Source organism: Meriones unguiculatus, chromosome 1 (assembly GCF_030254825.1).
Source record: "Meriones unguiculatus strain TT.TT164.6M chromosome 1, Bangor_MerUng_6.1, whole genome shotgun sequence".
Classification (NCBI taxonomy): Eukaryota; Metazoa; Chordata; class Mammalia; order Rodentia; family Muridae; genus Meriones; species Meriones unguiculatus.
Genome location: NC_083349.1, coordinates 192187486 through 192212636, shown reverse-complemented (window position 1 = coordinate 192212636; position 25151 = coordinate 192187486). Strand labels below are relative to the sequence as shown.

General features: G+C 53.0%; 1 protein-coding gene across 1 annotated transcript in view; it reads right to left on the bottom strand.

Moving 5' to 3' along the window:
• Positions 1-14169: 14169 nt before the first annotated feature.
• Positions 14170-25151, bottom strand: part of Cspg4 (chondroitin sulfate proteoglycan 4) — a 34296-nt gene continuing 23314 nt past the window's right edge. Inside the window, exons 4-10 of the mRNA XM_021633554.2 lie at positions 23580-24062; positions 23139-23315; positions 21406-21604; positions 21186-21320; positions 20918-21084; positions 17282-17465; positions 14170-17037 (exon numbers count right to left, since the gene is read on the bottom strand). Of these exons, the coding sequence (XP_021489229.1) occupies positions 15206-17037; positions 17282-17465; positions 20918-21084; positions 21186-21320; positions 21406-21604; positions 23139-23315; positions 23580-24062 (3177 nt within the window). The 3' untranslated portion in view covers positions 14170-15205. The remainder of the gene's footprint in view (positions 17038-17281; positions 17466-20917; positions 21085-21185; positions 21321-21405; positions 21605-23138; positions 23316-23579; positions 24063-25151) is intronic.

Genomic DNA, 25151 nt, shown 5'->3' with positions numbered 1-25151 from the left:
GCTCTGGCTTTTTACTTGTGTAGATGGTAGGGATTTGAACTCAGGTCTTCATGCTTATGCTGCAAGCACTTTACTGACCAAACCGAATTGCCAGCCCCTCCCCATCTCCAAAATGGGTGAGGTCCTGTGCAGGGGTTCCAGGTGTCATAGTCTTCGTGATAAGGACTGTAAAAGAGTATGAGCTTGTGCCCAGCATAGTCTCAGGTGATGCCTGACCTAGGGAGCTGTCCCTGGAAAGCTCCGCTCCAGCTCAGGGGAGGCAGAGACTTGGTCAGTCTTGGGTGCTCAGCCCTGCAGAGGCTCCCATTATAGAACTCAAAGAAGACTCATCTCTGTGCCCATGAGAGTGCCCTCATGACTGGGCATAATTGTGTCATGTATGGAAAGAGCACGGATGAACTGATCCTCTTTCAGAAGCAGGGGGTCTCAGGGTGGGGGTTTTCCAGGGTCAGCTTCACCAAGAAGGGTTTTGGTCAGATCAGAGTCTCAGGAGCTCATGGCAGGGGGTGAGGAATGGGCCTCATTTAGGCCATAGTGTCCCTACAGGAACTTTTGGAAAGGGGCCTCTTGGCTCTGGGTCAAAATTAGGTCAGATTTGGGACTTTCTGAGGAATTTTCCCCTCCCTGCCTGGCTTCATTTTTCCTACTGTTAAAGGAACTAACCTCTCACTTGTAACCTTTCGTCAGCTTTGACCTCCACATAGTTTTCTGTAGAGAAGGTTTTGAACATGGTTGGGGGGATGGCTTCTTCCTGAGCCCCTCTGGAATGTTCCTCTTAACCCAGGATGCCTGGAAAGCCCCCTGCTAACATAACGTTTCCTGCCCGAAGGAATAGCCTTGCCCTCCTGTGTCCCTCTGCTGAGAAGGAACCACCTCCCATTCCTGTAATCGTGACTGTGGATTCTCAAAAGGGCTTGAACCTAGGAGAAGAATCAGAGAGTGAGGGCTAGAAGCCAGGCGTACTGGTGCACACCTTTAAGCCTAGCGCTCTGGAGGCAGATGTAGATGGATCTTTGTGGGTTGGAGGCCAGCCTACTCTAAGGAGTGAGACACTGTCTGAAAAAGAAAACAAGAAATATAAAGAAAGACAAAGTGAAGGCTAGAGATAGACCAGACTCCAGGTAATATCAAGGTCTCTGACTGGTAGCAGGTGTATGGGGCATGGGGATTTCACAACTGCTGTCTCTGGTTTCTTTCTGTCCGTATGTAGGGGCGGAACGTGTCATCATCCTGAGCTACTGAGAGTATCCCCCAGCAGGAGACTGAGGGAGGGGGTAGGCATGCTGTGGTGACAGGGCTTGTTGGCCTTAGTCACTTGCTGGGCAGATGTTCAGACTGAGCTGGGCCCAGCTGCCTCTAGTTTCCTCTCTCACTTTGCTCTGAGAGGGTTGGAAAACAAGGCCTCTCTTTCTGTCCTGAGCAGCTACCAGAACCTGGGATGGGGGTTGGGACTCCTGGGTTCCCAATCTTGGCCCAGCCCTGGAAAAGGAGTCTGCTTTGTGCGTCTGTAGAGATGGGGGATGGAGGCCAACCTGAAAGCCTGCATCCTGCCCCCGCTAGGATACAGGATTGCTGTGGGTCTCTGTGCCATGGCTGTGGCTCTGAGCCTCAGACATACTCCCTTGGTGTGGATGTCCCGCCACAAACACAAATGCACACAGCCGTACCCTTGCCCAAAGGCTGCACGTGACCGCTCACACACATGAGCTCACGGTGCGCCCATGTCGTCACACCTTGGCCACACCGCCATACTCTATCATGTATTCACAGCTGTGACCACACAAGCATTGCTCTCTGTCTGAAGATGAGTCTTAGCCACTTTGCTGTGTAGTCACAGCAGAGACCTCTCAGCATGCAGTAAGCGCCTTACGTAGCTAGAGTCTCATGAGTATGAAACAAAGGTGTTCCACAAGTATATGCCACTTGGACCATGTCTGTCACTTCATAGGCTCCTTGAGCAGTCCGTTAGAGACTCAAGAAATCTTTGAGGGACGAGCAGCCCACAGAGTCCGGGGTCCCTGAGCAGATGCAGAGCAGATTACAGGTGCCACATTACAGGCATGTGCTCAGGGGGCCTGGAAGTCTAGTCAAGATGAACCCACAGCACCAAGTTCAGCTATTGTCCAGACAGTGACCCTGAGTCCTAGGGAAGGTGGTACCTGATCAGCACACCAAGGAGGGTGAGGGATGCTCTGGGGCCAGAGCCCAACTCTGGACAGGATGGCCTGGCCCTGTTCACCCTGAGCCAGGCTTCAGGACCAGGCTGTTCTGAAGGCCCCTGGCTGAACCTACCAGCCACAGCTCCAGGCTTTGGAGCATCTCCCGTCTGCAGCTGATTTGCAGAGCTGAAGGGAGAAGGAGCCAGGATATGGTGGGCAGGGCTCTTGCCTGGGCGGGGCAGACATTCCTGTACCCAGTCCTCCCAGAGCCTGTGTGGACTGGGCCTGCTCTGCTGCCCTGCTGACTCAGACCTCCAGGAGCCAAGCCTGTATTGCTCTCCCACCAACCCTAACCTGCTCTGCTCTCTACCACTGGGATAGGAATAGACTATTAGCTATAGCAAGAGGACTGTACAAAAAAGTCAAAACTTACCACCCCTAGTTAAAACTCAGAGGCTGATTGCAAAACCCAGCCCTGGGGATCTACATAGCTCAACATCAATGTTTTTCTTTTGGTTTGCTTTTGTTAGCTAACCTCTAGTGCAGTCCAGTCTGTTTAGAAAGCAGTGTCTGACACATAGCTGTGACCTCCTTGTTCTTTCTGCCAGTCCTGGTCAACATCGCAGTTTCATTCCAGAGACTGAGACTCAGGCCAGAGGGAAGATGGATTTGCCCTAACCCAGCTCTACCTCATTCCTTGAAGCTGTGCTGATGAGTTCACCAAGGTCTAAAGAAAGCAGGGAGCAGATCTCTGCTTCTGAGGTGTGGTGGAGCAGGAGGCTGATGAAAGGTGAAGGGTTTGAGGGTTGGGTGAGGCCCCGCAGTTCCTTTTCAACACCCACCTCCCCTCCAGCCAAGGGTGAGGGGAATAAAAAAACTAAAGACAGCACTATACCTAACAAGGTATCTTTGTTCCTTGGGCTTTTGTTTGTTTTGTTTCAAGACAGGTTTCTCTGTGTAGCCCCTGGCTGCCCTGGAATTCTGTAGACAAGTCTGGCCTCAAACTCAGAGGTCCACCTACCTTTGCCTCCTGAGTGCTGGGAGTTCTGGGTTTACAGGTGTGAACTACCATGCCTGGTTTAACTTGCCTTGGATTTCTCTCTATTTTCCCACATGGTAGAAGAATAAGCTCAAATAACTTGGGGGACCTCCTTTTCCAGGGGTTGTATATAATTTGGGGGCAGACACATTTGAAGACCTTCTGCAGGCTGCTGGCAGACTGGCTTTACAAAGGTTGAATCCCACATATTCAAACTTGTTCTCCATTAAAGGGTTAGGGTTTCAGTTAGACAATGTTTCCACCTGTAGATTTTTAACTTAAAAATCCACTAACTTTGATTTGGGTTTTTCTTCATCTTTTCGCCTCCTCTTGTTGCCCTTGTCCTTACCCTCGCTCTGAATGCCATTACTATCAGTTGTTTCCTGTACAAATGACCCTGGTGTTGGGCTTGCAGCTGGCTCTGATGCGAGTGCTAACCCAACCTCCCTGAGGCCTGTAGCCTTGACCAGTACAGCCTGTGGTGGTCACTGGAAGGTCACTATTCCACAAGTAGATTGTGATCAACATTACAGGGGAGGAAAGGGGACCTGATGGACCAGAGTAACACAGTACCTAGCCTGAGCTACCTGGGCCATATGTGATAAGACATAAGTGGCCAATGCCTGGGGCATCTGCTGGAGGCTAGCTGGAGTGCAAAGGGACCCAAGCCACCGCACTGCCTTTTGTCAGAAGTGCTCTGAGTGGAAGCAATGTGAGGTCCCACCATGCAGTCCTGCTCCCTTCCTCCCCCAGCCCCCAGGCAGCCACAGGCTCTGGCTCCTTTACCTTCGCCACCAGAGGCAGGGCAAGGGAGCTGATGAGCCAAGTACAAGTCCCACCTAGTACTGCACTGACGTTCCTAGTTGCTCCAAGCTTTATATACCATAGAGCTCCAGATGGCTGTTGGGGGGTTCCATAAGCAAACATACCCTCTGGGCAGATCCCTCAGGACAAACCCTCTTTGAGGAGTGGCTGAGATTATTGACCTTGGGTGTAGCCACAGCATCCCCGCAGAGGGGTGGTACCCAGAGTTCTGGCATCCTGCTTCCTAGGTGAGAAGATGAATTGGGAAATCCCTGTAAAGCCATAAACCTTAGCATGGCTGGACCAGTGGCCAAGTCTCCTGCCAGCCCCAAGCCTTGGGTCCTGACCCATGTTGCCACATTGTCTCTATAGTGAGCAGCTTCTGGGCATCATGGTACCCACAGTCCAGGTGGGAGGCTCTTTGGGGTCACTGGCCATCACATACAGAACACACAGCACAGCGTTCTCCAGGAGTTAAAGAGACTCAGACCCATATCCAGGTCTCTCATAGATGGGTTCACGGGGTGACCACAGACAAGGTCACCATTCAGTTTTGGCTTCCCCCCACATTAGTCTAACAATGGTTATGATTATGAGGACCACAAGGTCAGAAGTGTGGACCCTGCTACTTTCCCAGGTGTGCTATGTTCTCAGGCAGCCAGCTAAGGCAGGCCTGAGTCACACCAGTAGCTGGTTTTTAGTCTTACTGTGTGCTATGCTTACTGTATACCCTGGGCTAAATCCTGCTGAGCTGCCTAGACTGTGTGCTAAGGAGCTCCAGCAGACAGTGGCTTGGGGGCACTGAGTCACTTGTTGGAGGCACGCAGCCTCCCGGTGCAACCCAGACTGAGTGCTGAGGCTCCACCTTCGTGTCAGCAGGTCAAACAGCAGAGAGTTTGACCCACGGACAGTACTGGGCAAATATTTGTTGAATAATCATTTTCTATAGGGCCTCAGGCTGGAGTGTGGGAGGGAAGAGGCCAGGGGAAGTGACCTGGAGGCCAGGGGAAGTGATCTAAGAACCGTCAGAGCCAAGTGACCCCGGCAAGGCAAAGGCATCTCAGGCAGAGGATACACCGGAGACTAAGGCAGAAGGGTGATTGAGAGTTTGACGCAATCAGGACTGTGTAGTGAGTTCCAGCCCGCCAACTTGGATTCCTTGGCAAGAGCCTTGAGACTCGGGTCTAGAATTGGAATGGGCTTAGCCCGGTCCTTGCTGTTACTTCACACCACATCGTGAGCAAAGCCTCAAAAGGAATCCCACGTTGCCTCTCAATACCTCACTGTCGGCGCGCCTGGCCTGGCTCTAACAGGAGCCAGAGTGATCTTTGCAGTCATATTCCAGAGCAAACCATGTTTCTCCATGTTCCAGACAGACTGTGGCTCTCCTGGGAGGGTCCCCGCTCACCTTGGGTCCCCCATCCCTTCATTTCTGAAATGCTGGACTCGCCAGGCATCTAATGTTTGCTAGTATTTTACGGCCTTTGTATTTGCTTTCCGTCTGGAATGGTCTCCCCAAGTTATATATGTGTGTGTGATTTGCACTTGTTAATTTAGGGTTGTTTGTTTGTTTTATTTAATCTCATGTAGGCCAAGCTGGTCTCAGACTCACCATACAGCCAAGGTTGGCCTTGGATTCCTGATCCTCCTGACCTGCCTCCTCAGTGCTAGGGTTACAGATGTGCGCCATCATGGTTAGATGACGCCTCTTCAGAGAGGCCTTCCTTGACCATCATCTGAGAGACATCCCAGTGCTTCTGTCCCCTTATCCCGCCTTTAAAACTTATCTCATTTTTACCAGTCGTAATTATAGCACTTAGCTTCTATGTTATGGACCATTTCAAACATGTACATAAATAGAGAAGGTCATCCAGCAGGTTCTGTGTGCCCATCCCTCAGTGCCATGATGGTCAACAGTAGGCCAGCATCACTTTCCCCATAGCCTTTGCTTTCCAGCAAACTCAGACACTTAACAATCTTATTTGCAAATACCTCTATGCAAAGATTTGTACTTAGTGTTTATTCTTCATTTATTTTTATTTATCTTTTTTTTTTCTTTTTCCTGGAAACAGGGTTTCTCTGTGTAGCTCTGGCTGTCCTGGACTCACTCTGTAGACCAGGCTTGGCTCAAACTCAGAGATCCACCTGCCTCTGTCTCCCCAGTGCGACATTAAGGGCATGAGCCTTAATTTTATTTTTTTGAGTCTCTCTCTCACTCTCCCCCACCCCTTCTCTCTCCAGCCCAAGCTGGTTTGGAATTCACCATGTAGCCCAGGCTGGTCTCAAACTCATGGCACCTGCCTAAGTCACCCAGGTGTTGGGCTACAGACTGGAATCACCATACCCAATTTATTAAATTTTATTTTTTGACCAGAAATGGAGGGAGGACTAGCTATATATTGAGTACAATGTAAGAGGTCAGCCAGTTGGAAAGTAACTATAGAATTACCTATGGTTATTTTTAGGCCAGCTTTGGGCTCCCATTTCCCCTGCTTCAGCTTTCCAAACATGGTAGCATGAAAGGTATGAACCATGAGACCCGAATTGGAAGGTTATTTTATCTGCTTATCTTTTTTTAATTTTATGATAGAAGGTCGCATATAGCCCAGGTAAGCCTCCCACTCACTGTGTAGCCAAGGATGACCTTAAATTCTTTGCCTCTACCTCCCTATGTGCTAGGATTGCAGGTGAAAAGCTGTTTGCCCAAGCATGAAGCAACATTCTTGGCAACTGTGTTTGCCTCGCTTCTTCACTGCTAGATCTCACGTCTAACAGTGCCTTGCCCGAGTGACTGGACATCTGCAGGGCTGTCAGCCGTTTCTCAAGACAGTGCATGTAGACTGTGTTTCCCCTTGCCGTACCAGTGAGACTGCACATCCGTGCTACGGAAGCATGCGACAGTCCTGTGAGTGTGTGCTCACGGGCAGTGTGTGCTGTCATCACCACAGCTGGCGGGTTGAGAGCATGCCTCCTTCCTGACATCACCCCCACGCCCCCGAGCCTCAGTGACTCACAGGGCTGTATTTTCCTCTTTCTTAGTCCGGCCTGAGGAGGGAGGGAGGTGTGCCCTGGCCTTTCCCAGCCCACTGGAGGGCCGGAGAGCTCCTTGGTGTCCTGTCCTGTCATTCTTTGGTTATCTGCTATCCCCGCAAGGACAGAACCCAAGTTTTCTCCTCTCCAGCCTTGAGGCCCATCCTGTCGGCTCGCAGGGTGGCTGCTTGAGGGCCGAGCCACAGCATGGAAGGTGGGGCAGCTGAGAGCAGAGATCTGCCCTGGGGACTCAGCCACACCCCAACTCCTCACCAGTTCAGCATCTTAAAGTATTTTTTTTTCCTGAGGGATTTACAACAACAAAGATCTGGTTCATCATACGTGCCTTGTCCAGGGTCTACACCCTGTCAGACCACAGATTTTCAGTTTGGTCCCCAAAGTTCCTATTGAGACTCAGCCTTAGGCCCAGAGATGAGGACTAAGTCACCTACAGTCACACAGCAAGTCATTGGCAGAGCTGGGCAGAGCTTAAATGTTTGAAACCTTTTCAGCTGCCAAGGAAAGCTTTCCAGCATGGGCTTTCTAACATCAGCAAGGGTTTGAAGGGCCAGAGGTGTCAGACACATGGGTCAGGGTGACACCCCAAAGATCCAGGGTAACTCAGGAAGTGGTGGGAACTGGTCTGTCTTGGCTACTGGTAGAGTCAGGGAATGGGACTGACATGAAAGCAAGTGTGGGACTGTAGCCAGAAAGCAGGTACTGACTTCACCTAGACCTGATCCCATTTCTCAGCCCAGTTTATCCCATCTTGAGTTACAATAGGTACAAGTTACTCATGCAAAAGTCACTGTCTCCACCCTCCCTCTTTCCGTTTATGAGGTAATCTTTGGAAAATAATGAATACTCTTACATATGTGTGTGTGGTCAGAGGACAGCTTACAGGGGCCAGTTCTTGCCTTCCACTATGTGGGTCCCAGGGCTCAAACTGAGGGAGTACTGGGGTGTTTGGGGGGAGGGGTAAGTGGCTGTGTGTGTATTGAGGGTGTGGATGTGTGTGACAGCCTCAGGTAGTCTGGCTTGGTAGCAAGCATCTTTACCAGTGGAGTCATCTTGCTTTCTGGGCAGTCTTGAACAGAAAAGCAGAAACCCTCTGAGGGTGTAAAAACATCTTGGGGTGTCTAGGCCTTTTCCATGCCCACAAGCAGAGTCAAGAGCGGTACTTTCAGCCTGATTCTTGCCTTCTAAGAGTGCCCTACTTCCTCTGACAGGTATCATTAGGGTCTGGGGTTCTCCTACTGTGCCTGGGCCCTTGAAGGTCTCTTTCTGGTGTGTCCCTTGTCTATTCCACTTGTCCCAGGTGCTTCTCCACCAGGAAGCCAACTGCTAAGAAATGTGATCTTGAAGATGTTTACAGCCTTCAATAGGCCCAGCTTTGCCGGTGAGTTTGGCTGTGGGCAAGACATTTTCCCTGGGCAGAAAAGTGAATGCAAGGCCCTCTAGGTGGGAGAGGTGGTAAGGGCACCTTGGATCTGCTCTTCACCCTGTGGCCGGCTTCAGTGAGCGCATCAGAATGGATGAACAGCCTCACGGAGCCTGGAGATTCTGTGCAAGTATTGTCAGAGCAAGAGAGGACTTCGAGGGTGTGTGTTTGCCTTCTGTATTGTTAATGGCGCTGTCTCAATATGGTGAGCTCCTATGAAAGATTTGTAAACATGTTTTGCTCACAGAGTTCAGAGTAGTTAGACAGTGGGTGGGAGGGAGCCATGATGAGTACAGGGGTGGGGGTGGGGGTGGGAAGCAGACTCTGAAGAGAAATTCAGACCATGGTGTTCTACTTGCCTGGGAGCTTGCAAAGCTCCTGGTAGTAAAGTAGTGGTTGGAGCCCAGTCAGTGCCCCTGGAGTGGTAGGGGAGTCAAAGGAACCAAAGTGGGAGCTCCGGGTATCTTGGCACCAAAGACCTTTTGGCTTGAGGGTATCTCTGTAGAAAAGGAAGTGCCACATTCTAGCAATAGCTGTTTCCTGCAAACCAGTATATACTTAGCTGGGCACCCTGGTGCCTGGGCAGACTGGACTCTACTCTGATAGGGTGTACAGATCTAAACAATGCTTACTTCAAGGTGAGACATGTTGGGCCTTGGCCTAGGCTAGACACTCAGCAATCCAGAGGAGGAGGGGGTGGCAAGTTTCTTTCTGCACCAGCACAGCTCACAGGGTGGGAGTCGCTCAGCCTGATAGTCCTTCCCTGACCAGCAAGGACAGTGAAACAGCCTCAGTTGCATTGTCGGGTTTTTGTTGTTTGTTTTTGAGACGGTATCTCATTGAGAAGCCCGCTGGCCTGGAATCCGGCCCACTTCCTTGGATATCCAAGTGCTGGGATTACACCACGTGCCGTTAGGCCTGGTTACCCCTTGTGTATGGGTGGAGAAGTCTGAGTGGCCCACCCTCCTTCCTAATAACCTCTATCCTCCATCTCTGCTGGCGGCTGCTGTCCTTCCAGGCAGAGGTCTCTCCAGATGAGCGTGGACCGGTGACTTTGTCCACACATCTCTGTCCTTCTCGTTGCGAGGCAGGACTAGCCCTGCTGCAGAGGGCAGTGTGTTTGGGGCTGCTGCACTAGCCGGGGACTGCTGCCCTTGGGAGGCAGGGGTGGGAGTGGACTGTTCCCTGCAGGCCCGCCAGGTCAGACCTGGTTGCCAGCAGTCTCTACTCAGCTTCCATCTCTTGATCTTGGTGGAGTACCCTGTGGTTAGAACACATCTCTGAACCCTACCCTAGGGTAGGGCACGGAGGGGAATTTATAAATGTACAAAGAAGCATAAATGGCATCAGGAAGTAAAAGTCAAAACTCTTGGACAGGGTTGTATGGCCTGACTCCTTCCAACCCAGCCACTGACTATGTGACCGTGACCTGCCTTGCTCCAGCCCCTTAGTGAAAGGAGTTAGTTCCAGGTTGAGGAGCATTCTTCAATGTGCCGTAAACTTGAGTGTGCTTAATGTATTCTGACTGCCTGAAGCCTGGTTAAAGATCTCACTCAGCCATCTGGAGAAAGGCCTGGGAGTCTTCGTTTCCTTTTTGTAGCATTGGAGACTGGACCTGCAGCTTTATATACTTTTGGGTGAGTGAGTGCTCTGCCACTGAGCTGCAGCCATACATAGTTCTTCATTTCTTTTATCTTTTATCTTTGAGATAGGGTCTCATATAGGCTGGCCTCAGAACTTGGTATGTCCCAGAGTCTGGCCTTGATCTTCTGATTCTCCTGCCTCTACCTCCCAAGTGTTGAGATAATGGGCATGTAGCCACCATGCCCTGCTTACCTGTCCTTTATTTCTAAATAGTTCAATAATAATGCTGCTAGCCCACAGAGCACTTTGAGCAGCAGAGAGGACAACCCATATCATCTGAGCATCAGGACCCCATCCGGGTCCTGTGAATCCTCTGCAAACCACCCCTGACAGAGCATGGGAAAGTCATCTTGAGATTAGCTTCAGCCTCTAGCTGGCAGTGCTCAGGTTTGGGGACAGGAGAACTCCAGCCCCAGCCTCACTCCTGTTTATGTAGAAAAGTCCTTTCTTGGTTACAGCTTGATTTAGCCAAGGGTTGTTCCACATCTGAAAAGGAAAGGAACACAGTTCAACCCATTCATTATCTTGGTGGCCAGGGGAGGCTCTCTGAGGAGGTGACGCCCTTTAGAAGGGCAGCAGCCACCAGTTAAAGACTATGATTCATTACACCGAGGATGGAAACGTGCTTAGCTCCTGTGGTTGCCTGCTGTCTGTCAGGGGAAATGTGCAGCAAGGTCAGGAGAGAAGAGGGCAGAGTCAGCTCGCCCTCCCATTCTGGACTTCTCCTAACTGACCAGCTCCACTGGCTTGAGGCATACTTCGAGCGTAGTTTGTTAGTTACTTGTTGGAATCCCTGAGGCTCTTCAGGAAGGACTAAGCAGATTTCTGTTTGCACCTACCACAGAAATTTGGCTCCTTGTGCCAAGGCCTGAGTAATCTTAGGGGTAACTGCAAAGTGCATAGGATAGCGCACTTACTGTGAGGGACCCCAGGGGAAGATGGACATCAAGCCAGTCTTATGTACTTGTCAGGACTCCTCCATATTGTAGACACGAAAGGGACCCAACCAAAGAATCTGGAGGTCTGCCCTGGGACCATCACTCCTTTAAGATCTGTATCTTCTGGGAAGTGAGGAAGATGCCAGCAGCTCTAGCAGTTTCTATTGGTCAGAGGAGGTTAAATTGGATTTGGAGGAAGCTCTTCCCTGGAAGTGCTTGGAAGATGAGTGTTCTAACTCAGTGAACTGCGTAAGTGCCTTAGCAACCAAACTTACAGGGCTATCTTTTAAGGGCTCCCTTCTTTAGGCTCTAAGAGGCTAAACTATTAGGCCAACAGGCAATGTTTCCAAGCTGGGGACCTAGAGATCTGGGGATCTAGGTTCCTGTGGAAAACCCTCCATACAGCCATGGGTTCTCCTCCTCACCCCCCTCCCCCGAGATAGGGTTTCTCTGTGTAGCCTTGGCTGTTCCAAAGCTCACTCTGTAGACCAGGCTGGCCTTGAACTCACAGAGACCCACCTGCCTCTGCCTCTGGAGTGCTGAGATTAAAAGGGTGTGCCACCACCACCTGACCAGCTTTCTCTTTTCAATGATGTTGGTATCGTTCCTTTAATGCGCAGGCTGTCTTGACTCCTTAGCTCCTAGGCTTTTGGGAGGGCCACAGGCAAAGGACAGATTTTTCAAAGGTTGTGCACATTCTTCATGTATATCATCATATAGACAGTTACCAATCTCTGTATCTTGTGTCCTAATGCTAGGAGCAAACCCATGTGCATTTTCCGCATCTCTTTTTTGTTTGTTTTGTTTTGTCTTTTTGAGACATGGTTTCTCTATTTAGCCTTGGCTGTCCAGAACTCACTTTGTAGACCAGGCTGGCCTCGAACTCACAGAGATCCGCCTGCCTCAGTCTCCCTGAGTGCTGGGATTACAGGTGTGTGCCACCATGTCCTGCAGTTTTCACCATCTTTTTATTTTTTTATGTATATGAGCGCTCTATCTGCATGTACACCTGCATGCCAGGAAGAGGGCATCAGGTCCAAGTATAGATAGTTGTGAGCCACCATGTGGATGCTGGGATTGAACTCAGGACCTCTGGAAGAGCAGCCAGTGCTCTTAACCTCTGAGCCATCTCTCCAGCCTCTTAACGTGGTCCACAGATCAGTTCCCATCTATCTCCAGAGCCTAGAAGGAACAAGCTCCTTAGGAAGGAAGATGGTAGAATTGGTTTTTTTGTTCTCCCTCTTCCTTAGTTTTGCTAGAGATTGAATTTGCAGCCTTATGCTAGGCAAGACTTTTCTTATGGTTTAGTTTTTTTTAAGTGTATGGATGTTTTACCTGCATGTATGTTTGTGTTCGATGCGTGTGCCTATTGCCCACAGAAGCCAGAGGAGAGTGATGGATCCTCCAGAACGGAGGTTGTAAACCACCATGTGGGTGCTGGGAATCAAACCCCTGAGGACTCTCTCCAGCCCTGCATTCTACCACTCAGCTGTATATCCCAGCCTCAGCCCCTGTGAGTGATTTAGAAGAGGGGATGGAATCCCACCTTTAGAAGTATTTTTGAAAGGGTCCACACACACACACACACACACGTTAGGTTCTCAGCTCTGTTTGTAGTGAAAGACTCTCTCAGGTCGTAGCAGGGCTGTGGGCACAATGCCTGGGCACCGTCTCACCACCTAGCCCAGGCTCACAGCAGTAGAGCTGTAGAGCTGTGTCAGCCTGCACCAGTGCCTGGGGGTAGGGCCAGGCAGGCTGTGTGAACACAGGGTGTTGTCAGTCCTCCAGGGGAAAGAGGAGACGAGGGCAGATCCTGCCTGGCAGGTCTGTCACGTCACCGACATCTCTGCTTACACTTTAGGGATGGAGACCGGCCCCAGATATCAAGGCCCTGAGGATCCAGCCTTAATTTCCTGGGAGTGGCAAGGCAGAGCTGTGTTGTGTGGGGACACTATTGGCTTGATCTCCCTAACCTAGGGACCAGACACATCAAGTTTATAAAAGGAAGCCAGTTTTGGAAGCTTAAGATGCAGAGCATTTCTGGAGGCCGGAGTTAGCTCCAAGGCTACAGGCCCCTCTGGCCATTTTTCAGGGGGCAGTGATTTTTCAAGGTAGTACTGTTCTGTGTGGCCCCACTGAAGCCTTGCTAGGTCTTATCTGCCATTACTTTGCTGTGTGACTAGTTGACTTTCATACCTTCCCTGGTTCTGTCTCCCTGTCCCTCTTTTCCTCTGGAGACCTTTTTGTCAGTGACACACCTGGATCCCAAGTTTCCTGCCTGAACCCTCTGAGAGGCTCTTTTTAAAAGGGGCATCGGGCATCATGCCATGAGGCAGGGTAGTCTGGCAACAGGATGGTGAGGAGGCTCAAATGTTACAGATGCTAAGACACATGAAAAGGTCATCCTGGTCCCTAGATGCAGGTCAACTGTCAAAGGCTGGTTTCCACTCTTCACCTCTAACCTGCCTGTACTTAGGCCCCGAGGAATCCTAATCCTCCTTCTCCAGCCCCAGACATGGATTGTCTCCCTCTCTTGCTCTCTCTGACAGGATCTCAGGTAGCCCAGGTTGGCCTTGAATTTTCTATGTGGCCAAGAATGACTGAGAACTCATTTTCTTGCTCCTGCCTCCCAAGTGCTGGGATTACAGCCAAGTGACATAAACTCCGCATTATCTTTCTTTTCTAATGACTTCAATGCATTCTCAGGACAGGAGGATCCCCTGGTCCAGAATTTGTTTGCCCCTGGTCTTGCATCAACTTCTTTTAGGGAGGGCCAGAGGATTCTGTCTGCCTTGTAACTCATATAATGCCCGTTCTTTTGGAGACTTGGCATCCCAGGACCCATTGCTAGCTGAATGACATGCCCTAGGGTGCATGGCTTTTGTGTGTCTGTATTGCTTCCTCTCCTTTAGAAAAGTACTTTAGTCCTCATGGTGAAGGATGGAGATAGTAAAAGCTTCCATATAGAAGCCCGCATGCCTGAATCTTCCCTTTATGCACTGCGTCCCAAGCTTTGGCATCCCCACCCCATTTCCCTCACTTTTGCTGTTGCAAGCACAAGAAAAGGAGGCAGGGAGGAACAGGGCTGTGGAGGCCAAAACCCAGGCTGAGAAGTTGAGGGCTTGGGAGCATTTATTTTTATTGTTTTCCCTGAAGTTCCCTGTAGAGTAAGGGCTTTGGTCCCATCTCAACAAACAGCCCGTCTATACAGGTAAGAGTAGAGGACTTCGGGAAGCCCCAGGAGGTGGAAATTCAAGAGCCTGCCCAGATCTGTCCCTCCCCACCCCCATGAAGCTGGGCCACATGGCCTGTCTGCCCCAGGGGAGCAAAGTCTGCCATGGATAAGAGCCCAGAGCACAGTCAAACACAAACAATGCGCAGCTGTCCGGGGCCTCTGAAGCACCATTCATCAAGGCTCCATGAAGTCAGATGCCCCAGTTTGCCTGCTCCCTAGTCTTGAGGAGAGCATGGCCATCAGAGTGGCCTTCAAAGCCCCCAGTCCAGGCACTGAAGGCTGCTAACCGATGCTTCAGTGCTTTTACCACAGGGCTCCGTGGGTGAAATGGCTTCAGACCCTTTCTCCATCCCATATACTCCAGGGCCTCAGCAGGCCTGGATAGCCTAGCACCGTGTTAAATAGCTTTGATGCCTTAAATTAACCAGCCCCAAAGCAACCCACCCATTATGCACCTTGAATATATTAATCTATTGGCTATCATTCCTCCCCATTCAGCTTCAGGACAACACCAGAGTGGGACAGTCTGTTCTTCAGAGACAACAAAATGGCCAGATCTGGAGTGGAAAACCCAGGGTGCTCTCTTTTTCTGACCCTGGGAGCCTGGGTCAGGTATGACTTCTCTGCCACAGACCCAGGACCCAGAACTGTGACCCATCTAGAATGTAACCCTGTTTTCTGTAGCGAGTTGGCTTTAGTTGCCTGTCACCTTGGCCCCTGTGGTTCTCCAGGTCTAAGTGAGCTGAGGAAGGTCCCGTCTCTTCACTCCACCCATTCCAGGATCTCTAGACTGTCTCCCAGTTCCCTCCACCCCTGCCATCTCAAGGTCTTTTCGGCCCTGGAGATCCTCAGGCCAGACCACAGTACAGAGCAGTGGGCCTGGAGGGTGGGCAGCATCTGGGCACAGGCCAGGTCTCACACCCAGTACTGGCCATTCCTGAGGGCAGGATTGGGTGTCCGGCAAAACTGCAGTAGCTCTGGGTCAGGCTGGCCTCCTGGGGGTCCCTGGCCAGGCACAGTTGTGAGTGGAATGGCTTGGCCTGGCTCTACCTTTCGAAAGGTCTCTGTGTCACCAGCCAGGCCGTTGCGGGGTTTGGCGGTCAGCACCTGGACGTCGTGCTTGCCTGTCTTGTTGCGTTTGCGGAGGTAGAAGAGCAGGGGCAAGATGAGAGCCAGAAGCAGGAGGATCAGGCACACAGGGATGATGACGCTGAACATGTTGGCCTCTAGGAAGCCCAGGAAACCGCCCCTGGCCGCAGTGGGCACAGGGCTGGATGCTGCTTGGCCTGGCTGGCCAGTAGGAGTGCTTCTTCCTGGTTTCTCTGTTTCTGTCCGAGCAGCCTCAGGGACACTGAGCAGGGCCACACTGTAGGACTTGGCCGCATGGTAAGGCTCCGTGGCAAAGTCCAGCAGAGCCACAGCAGGTGGGACACCCCTTGCCCACAACTCCAGAGTAAGACTGTCACCTGCTGGGCCAGCTGACCTACCCTCTGGCCTGCCCACCTCCAGCCCCAGCCGTCCCTCTTCCAGGTCCTGCTGAGTGAAATGTTCCACAAGTCGGTTGCTCTTAGGTTCTGTTCGGGCTTGGGACACACGGACCACGCGGCCATATCGGGGTCCTGCCAGGAGCCGGAAGTGGGGCATACTGCCTGTGCGGTTGGCCAGCTCACTGGCATCCAGCACAGTGGGGTCAAGGCGCAGGGTGGCACCCTGAGGCCATGGCCCACCTGCCCGCACGCGCAGCAGAGCCTGCACTGTGACATTTACAGTGGCTGATGCATTCACGCCTCTGGCCAGAGCCAGGACTCGGAAGTGATCCTGAGACGAGGAGAAGTTGGTGAAGGCGAAGACCACTTGCCCCTGGTCGACCTGCAGCTGGCTGAAGGCAGAGGTGGGCTGCCCGCCCACCAGCAGCTGCCCATACAGGGGCCCCTGAGTGAGGCGGTATGCCACATCTGGCTCCTCACGATCTGAAATCACCTGGAGCTGCTGCCGGCTCAGTGAGGAGCGCCCCAAAGCCTGGGGCACCTCAAGGGGTGCTTGCAGATGCACCTCTATGGTGGACGGCAAGACATCCACAGCCAGGGACATGGGTATTGGGGGGCTGGCTCCATCAGACATGCTCAGCTGGAAGACGCCAGCCACACTGCTCCCATTTGCCACGAAGGCCAGCCGCCCTGCGTCCACATCGGCCTGTGTGAAGTGGGTCACAGGCCGGGTGTTGTCCCCAGCCAGGCTCAGGAAGCCATTGTGGGGTGCCCTCTGTACTTCATACTCAATCTCCCCTGGAGCCGAGTCTGGGTCTACCACACTGAGCTGGGCTCGAGAGACAGGCGCTCGCGAGCCCCTGGTGACACGGAGTGGAATGGAGGCCTGCGGCTGAGGTGGCCGCTCATTCACATCCCGCACAGTGATGCTGAAGGCCTCAGAGGTTTGGGGTCCCGACACAGGAGCCCCTGTTGGTTCCTGGAGGTAGGCGCGGAAGCGGAAGCCATCCTGCTGGGTGCCCCCACCACCGTGGGCATAGACCAGCTGTCCTGCAGCCAGCTCAGATTGCAGGAAGTGGGACCTCCCGGCATGGAGTGGCTCTTCAGACACCAAGAGCTGGCCCCGGGTGGGGAACTGTGTGACCTGGAAGAACACATCATGCCCAGCACGCTGGGATGCTGGAACACTGGCTAGGAGGTTGGAGGCATCAAGGGCAGCCACAGTGATCTTGGCCCGCTGGCCCTCAGGGACCCAGAGACCTGGGGGTGGGGGATGAGACATAGGCTATGAGGGTGCAGTCCACTGGAAGAAGAGTCATGAATTCTCAGAAGGGAGACCCCAGGACAAATCTGTGCCTTCCTCTCAGGTCTGTGTTCCCCATGCACTATCCCCATAACTTCCTACGTCCTGGGACTGAGCCAGAAGCTGCTAGGTAGGCCTCTATCCCTCCATTTGGGACAGTTCTCTGAATCTTCAACCTTGCTATCCCATCATGCTATTCACCTTTGTTTCTCCAGAGGCGGCTGGGGCGCTGGGGACAGGCAGCATCGAAAGACACAACCACAGCAAGGGTGGCAGCCACCTCCCTGGCGGGTGGTGAGGACAGCAGGAGACCAATGGTGTCGTGGGCTTCCCAGAAGGGCTCAGAGGACATCTCATGCTCGTACAGAATATTCCCAGCATTCACCTGGGGGAGACATCGTGGTTGGGTGTGATGGGTGTGACAGGTGTGCATTCTGTGGTACCTGGAAGTTCCGCATCAGGCTGGCAGGCACTGGCACTCCAATCTCCCCAACACCCCAGTGTCCAGCTTCACTGAGTTCTTCTGGATGAACCTAGGCCTGTGTCGGCTGCGGTCTACCTCACCGGTTCAAAGGATCACCATTAGGTAATTATGTTCAGGGAACAGCTGGCCTCCAAAGCCAGAAGCCTAAGCTTCAGCCCTAGCTCCAGCTGGGGAAATTGGTCATTTATTCATGTTTCCAATGAAAGCGGTCCTTCCTCCTTCGAGATGGCTCCCCTCCCCTTTGCTGCCCACAGACACCGCTTGTAGTCTCCCTTCTGCCCTGTCAGCTTTCCCCCAAATAGATTTTTTTTTTTTTTTTTTTTGCTAGGTAACCAAGTTATTTTTTTCTTTCTTCTTAAAGAAAATTACTCTTGAATTTACTTTTCTTTTACCTTGGGAGAGGGTTTCATGCATCCTACTCTGACCTAGAACTTGCTAAAATGACAGTTTCATGTGGTGGTGATGATTGAAACCAGGGTATCATGCATGCTAGGCAGGCACTCTTCCAACTGAGCTACATCCCCAGACTTCAGTCTGTATTTTCTTCCGGCATTTGCCGCCTCCCTCTTTTCACTGCAGCAAAATTCCCCAGGAATAGTCCCCACTGTCACCACACATTCTCAGCCCACTCCACTCAGGAATTTCTCATGGTGTTGCTAAACCCGTTTTCATCAAGGGCACTAATGGGCCCTGGGCATTAGATCCAGAGACTGGGACTCGGGGGTCCCTGACTGCTGAGCATCCCTTGACGCAGTGAAACATTTGGGATGGGATGTTCTGCTTTGGTCCCCATATGTCATAGACTCTGCTGGTCCTGATCCCCATCAACCCGTGACATGGTCTCATGATCTCCTATAGACTCACTGGAGCTCCGCTCCCAGATTTCCACCTGTATCTTTTGCTGCACAGAAACGGCTAACAGACATTTCAAGGCCCAGATGTGCCCGGTGGCCTCACCTCCCAAGACTCCATCACCATGACAGCAGCTCTGCTGTTGAGTGCCTCAGGGGAAACCCCAGAGTCCTCCTGGGCTCTTCTCTCTCTCACCGCCCAAGCCCTGCCTGGGTTACTGCAAGTTTTTTCTCCCATTCCACCCCAGGCCTCCCAAGATCAAGTCAGTCTCCTGCCTCAGCCTCCCAAGCGGCCAGTAGGTGATCAGCATTTCAGCTCACCCTGGCTCAAATGCTGCAGTAGCTCACTGTCTGACCACAAAGACTCCATTGTTATTCATGAGACCTCAACTTCTTGTTGCACGACTCTAAGATAGTAGCTAGCACCTATTCTTTAGGGCCGTGTGTATGCTGAACACCAGTGACAGTCTTTGTTTCGGTAAAGAAATTTGTTTCCTCCACCTCCTAATCAAGACACATACTCATGCCTAATCTTTGTTTTTCCCTGTTTAGAAGACACGGATTTTCCTTTCAGGAAAACAGGACTTGTGCAATAGTGAAACAGAAATGGAGTGTGATCGTTGTGAGCAGGCAGTCTTAAGAGGCCCAGAGCAGTACAGTGGGGTTGTGCTGTCTACACTGGGAATCTGTGCTAAGAGACTGGCTCCTCCTCTGTGGTTTGCTACATGAAGGAACATAGGCCTTTGAAGAATCCATGTATCATGTTTGTGTGAAATTTCCTAAGGCTTCAATGTTGACAACTAATGTTAAAATATTAAATGTAATGTGTGTTCAAATAAAACACATCTGTGGGCCAGATGTATCCTAAAGGATTGAAGCTTGACAGTTGTAACTTCTGGGCCAGGCTGATGGTGGGCATGGTGGGAAATGGAGACCCCCAGAGGCAGTGATGAAGGTCAATATGATGCCTGGTTATCAGTGCTCTTGTAGGAGAAGGCCTGGATGGGAAAAAGGCCAAACTCAGTGCTGCCTGCAGGGCTCTCCCAAGCTCTGGGACACAGTGTCCTTAGGGGAAGGCACAGTCAGAAGGCTCAGTCTCGGTTTTTCTTCTTACTAGCCGAGTATACTGAATGAAATCACCTGACCTCCATATGCATTTCTTTGCCTGCAAGTTGAGGTTACCTGAGCCCTGCCCTGTCCAGCCCAGAGTCTTAAAGGGCAGTGGTACTGCCAAGCCACCACTTCCTGCTGCCTGGCCTCTTCCAGTGGAGGAGGGTGTCCGTGCCACGTAGCCTCTTTCCAGCCTCCTGGGTGGCACTGCCACTTTGGCCCCCTGGTGGCCATTCAGTCTGGTCCTTCCTGTTGCTGGACTGTGGGGAATTGTTGGGTGGGGGAGGGGTGCTCATGGCCTTGTCCTAGTCTCTCCTTCCTGGTCTCTGATAACAAGACGGCCAGTGACTCAGGGCATACAGCTGCCCCTAGCCACTGACCGATTTCATTGTGGAGAGGGGCCAGAAAGGGGCTGTGGTAGATGCTAGAGCCCAGGAGATGTGTAAACTCAAGCCCAGCAAACGATGTGACAGACCTGAGCCAAGCTAGCTTCCTCCTCTGCGCTACTGGACCGGTGGGAGTTGCTTTCCCCCTGCTAGCTCCTCCATCCGGGTACTTCTCAGGGGGGAGGGCCCACCGAGGGCCCACCCTGATGGGGTAGAATGGAACTTGCAGGGCCCAGGAGGCCTCCGAGGGGAAGGAGTGCTGGAAAGAGACCCCGGGGTGGGCCCTGACATTTTCAAGGGCCAGGTGAAGCCCCTCTGGAAAGTTCTCGGAGCAGCAGCACAGTGCTGCAGATCCAGTGGTGTCCTGGGTCCTGCTCGTTTAGAAATAGTCAGGGTCACGCTTTAGTTTTATGTGCGCGCACGGCCTCTGGGTGGGAGCACCAAGTGTGTTGTTTGCTCAGGAGAGCGTGTCCCCCCATGGTGGGAGGAGCTGCTCACAGTGCCTCAGACCCCCTGGGGACCAACCCACTGACGTGGTGAGGTAAGTGATGACTGCGGGTCCCCACCAGGTTAGCACTAACAGTCCTGGCACCTTGCAGCTCGGCCGGCCTCAACTTGAATCTGGGAATTAGGATTGTGATGGGTGGCCCTGGTGTGCCCTAGGAACTCCGTTCCAAAGAGCGATGACAGCGTCCTTCAGCTTGATGATTCACCTCCTCCCAGCTTGCTTGCTTCTTCTCTGCCACCTGTCCTGAGCCCCAAGCCCAACTTTATCCCAAACTCTGTCCCCCTGAAGCAAGCTCAGCTCATCACCAGCTGCTGGGTACTTCACTCCTCCTTACTGGGCCCTTTTCAGCTTCTAGGATCCAGCTGTAGCTTCTTTCTGGAGGCCTAGCCCTGAAACGGGGCCCTGTCTAGAAAAGCTTAGCTGCCAGTTATGTATGTGCTGGCAGCCACCTGAGGTAAGGTTGGGGTCTGTGTCGTGGCTGAGGAGCAAGGCCCTTACCTCAGCCTGGGTGAAGTTCACCAAGGCCTCCTCTGTACTCCCTTGCTGGGCGTGGAAGAGTCGGCCAAGCTGGGGGCCTCTCCCCACCCGGTACAGCAGGTGTCTCGGGTCGGTGCCTGTGCTGGAGCTGGCGCTCAGGCTCCGGGGGCTCAGCGGCTGCACAGACTCTGTAAAGCACCAAGGAGCCCGTCGGCTTCTGCTAGAGACCAAGGCAAGGATCCCGCCACCACCCTCAATTCTGCCCCAGCTACCCAGCGAGCGGACCTACCTGGACAGACAGTCAACTTCCGGCTGCCCTCCAATGACAGGAGCACCTGCTTCTGGGCCACCACTCGGAAGAAATGTCCAGGAGAAGAGTGTGCGCCATCAGAGAGGCTGAAGTGGAAGCCGCCTTCCAGGGCTCCTGGAAGCACAAGGGCTGGATCTGGGTCCCGCTGGCCCAAGGCAGCTCCGTACCCCAGGAGCTGAAGAACCTACTCGGCACCCACCTCTGTGTGAGAAGAGCACGAGCCCACTGTCCAGCTGGGCCTGTGTGAAGCGGCGGACCTCGGAGTCTGGCGCCACCCTCAGCGCCACCCGTCCATTGCTAGGCTGCTCGATGGTGTAGATCAAGTCTTCCGGCCCAGAGTCATTGTCTGTGCCCCTGAGGGCCTCGGGGGGGATGGGCACAGTGGCCCCCTCCCAGATCTGGGGACACAGACCTGTGAAAGTTCTGTCCACACCGTGCCTGCCCCACTCCCCTTCCTCCTGGCACTGGCACCAGGGCTCCACCTTGCTCTACTCAGCTGTCATGGATGCCTGTGCCATTCCGGGCTCCACCACATAAAGGACCTTGCACCTCATTCTCTTAGGTCACCTCAGCCTCAGCTCCTTCTCTTCCACCTGTCCTACTCTTAATTGTACCTCAAAGCCAGGCCACAACTTTCTGCCTAGAAATGCTCCTGACTGACCCAGTAAGTTCTTCCTTCCCAAAGACCCCCACTCTGACGCTGCTGAGATCATCTGTATCTCACTGGTGGGCGGGGAGCCCTTGTCCCTTCTGCCATGGCCTGTACCACCTAGCAGGGGTGGGTACAGGACAGAGGTGGTGGATTGGCCAGCACGGGATACTTGGAAACAAGTCTCCTGCCAGATGGAGGCCAGGAGCAAGGTGGAGAGCAGAGGAGTGGAGAATTTTCTTCTCAGTCAGGGGAGGAGAGGCCCCTTTGGGTACCGACCCGAGCAGGGCAAGATCCTGTTCCTGGGTACTGTTCCATGTGACACAGGGACAGTTACTGGGGCCCTTCTGGGTAGGGGCCCTCAAATGAGAAAACTTTCTTCTAAGTATCCCCGACTCCTCCCTCCCAGAGTCCCAGCAAGAGGAAGCGGCAGGCACATCCAGAGGGCTTAACACGGGTGGATATTGCCACCTAGTGGCCAACTTACCACAGAGCATATCCCACCTGTGGTCCTAGGTGACCCTTAGTTACCTAGACCAAAGCCACTCCTCCGAGGTGCCCTCAGCCCTCAGCCACCTCCCACAGGGAACACTATACCACATACTATGTAGTTATCTCTGTACTATAGAATCATCTCTATAGACAGCCGTGAGAGACTCAGATGCTAGAAACAGCCAAAGTTACTCTTCCATGACAGTCCAAAGCTACTCCTGGGGGCGGTCTACACCCCAGAAGCTGCCATCCAAAGCTTAGTTCAGCTCCGTTGTTCTATGAGGGCCTGTCGAGCCACATCCTCTCCGTTCCACCAGCACTTTTTGTGGCCACGGAGCTCTGTCCCTGTCCGGACCTCAGCTTCTATCTCTGCCGTTGCTCTGCAGCCTAGAAGGACAGAAACTTGGGAAGCCTAGTTGTGATCTTCATTTGCAGTGACTCTTGAGCTCCCCTCCTGCAGCCCACCACATGGGGCTTATATAAATCTCATTAGGCGTTTCGGGCCTGCGGCGTGAGGGAAAGCCTCCTGCTGCAGGTGGGTCCAGGGAGACAGCAGGACCAGGCCTGGTCTTTCTAAAACCAGACTGCCCACTCCGTAAGCGCCCGGTGACAGCACCTCACGACCGTGTTCTGGTTTTCACACAACAGCATGTGCTGTTCTTCCGACGGCCTAGTATGTGGCAGCGAACCCATTTTACAGAGGAGGAAACTGAGCCCGAGGGAAGGGGAGACATAAGCGACTCTCGTCCCTTTCCTGGAGCAGAGCTGGTGTGGCCGTGGGGTGCACTCACCTGTAGGCCTGTGTTTGTGGTGAGGACAGGGGGTTGGTCGTTAACAGGCAGGATGGTGACGGTGAAGGACATGGGTTGGCTCTGGCGATCCATCTCTGAAGCGTTAGCCACCAGGACAAAGGTGTCTGTCGGTGTCTCACTCCCATCATGCACATAGCGGATCAGCTGCTCTTCTACCTACAAGCACACACAGGGCTGGCTGTCAGGCTTCAGCTAGCCTAAGACTCCACAGGGATCTTGGGACCAGCTCCATTAATGCTCCATTGTTGGGGGCAGAGGCCAGATCCCTGGAGAACCCATTTCCACAGGTGAGAAGTGGGGGTGGGAGTGGGGGTGGGAAACACTTTCCATTCCCACGACATAAAGACACAACATAAAGCATAGAGCAGTGCCAGGAACCGGGGCAGGGCCGAGGCCCTGGCGTCTCTGGAAGAGCTGTACCTCTCTCCAGGAGAAAGTGCTGAGGCTCCCCTCCTGAGGCTGGTCCTCCTTCTGCAGGGCCCCGTGATGTGGTGGCTCCAGCACCTGCAGGACAAGGCCTGGCAGTGTGGGGAAGTAAGGCCCAGTGATCTGGAGCAGTGGAGGGGCCAGGGTACGGGTGCCACCCTCAGGAACGCTGAAGTTCTGCACATCCAGGGGGATGACCGTAGGCAGCACCTCCAGCTCCACGAAGATGCCCTCGAGGGGGTCACCCAGGCCCGAGGCCACGTCCAGGGAGAAGGAATCGCTCCAGGCTCCAGCGCGAGAGTGCAGGTAGAGAACCCTGCCCGAATTCACTTCCTCCTGGGAGAAGCTCTGCACGGGGTCCAGGCTGGGCGGCTCCTCTGCAGAAGCACCGTGGGACACCATCACCAGGTAGCCGGCGTTCGGGGGGCTTCTCAACGAGAACATGATGTCTGCAGGCAGCACTGCCTCCTGGACTACCTGGCCAACAGAGATGGTGGGGACATACAGGGTCACAGGCTGTTGTGGACCCCAGCTGGCAGAACAGGCTTGGTACCCGCATGCTGCTGATCCTGCAAGGGCATTGCTGGTCGCATGCATTCGGGTTCACACACAAAACATCAGACCCGTGGCGGGTGGCGTGACCAGAATCAGCGTTAAGCTGGGGCTCTGTTAGCGCGGCCACCGTGCACCAGTAGAGGGCACCCTCACCATTCCCAGAAGCACTGGCTCCCAGACTCTGGGTCTTAGGCACTTTGCCTATCTAGGTTTAGCTCAAAGGAGGCTGAGTACGCCCTCACTGCCTGATCTAGCCACAAAAAAGTGTAAATGCCACTTTGCATGTAATTTGATTCCATGCCTTTGCAGAACACATTCTTTTTCGCTTGGAACGCCGTCTTCTAGTTTCTGCTGGCCATACCCCATATTTTCCTTTTTCTCCACTCCCCACCTCTTCTCTCGAGCCTTGGCAGACCTGGAACTCACTAACTAAACCAGGCTAGCCTTGAACTCGTAAAGCTTTGCCTGCCTCTGCCTCCAGATTGCGGAGATTAAAGGTGTGCATCACCACAGCTTGGCTCATATGCTACCTCCTCCAGTGTAGGCACTTTCTGACCTGTTTAGTCATGGTCTTTCTCAAAGCCCAAAACACTGAGAACCAGAAGGGCCTCAAAACTGGAAAGTTTCATGGCGAGGCAGTGAGCCTTCTGGTCAGCATTGTGCTGTGAGCTCCCTGAGTGATTAAATGCTTCCTAGACCCTCGAAGTCCTGGTGTGGGGTCTAGGGAAAGGGCTGAGGACCTGCTGATCTGAGGGGCAGCACTCCTCGGAGCCCACTGCTCACGGTAACCTCCTGGGGAACTTCACAGAATGCATATTCCTGGGCCCTGCCTCGGCGATCCTGTGGGTCTGGCTGGAGCCCAGATTTCACATGGTTAGCCACAGCAAGGGCACGTGTGTGTGACACATGGAGGTCCAAGACACGTAACAGGTAGATGTATGCCTAACAGACTTCCCGGAAGCATGTGGGACTACAGCACACGTGGGTGAGTACTGAAGCCACACAAGGCCC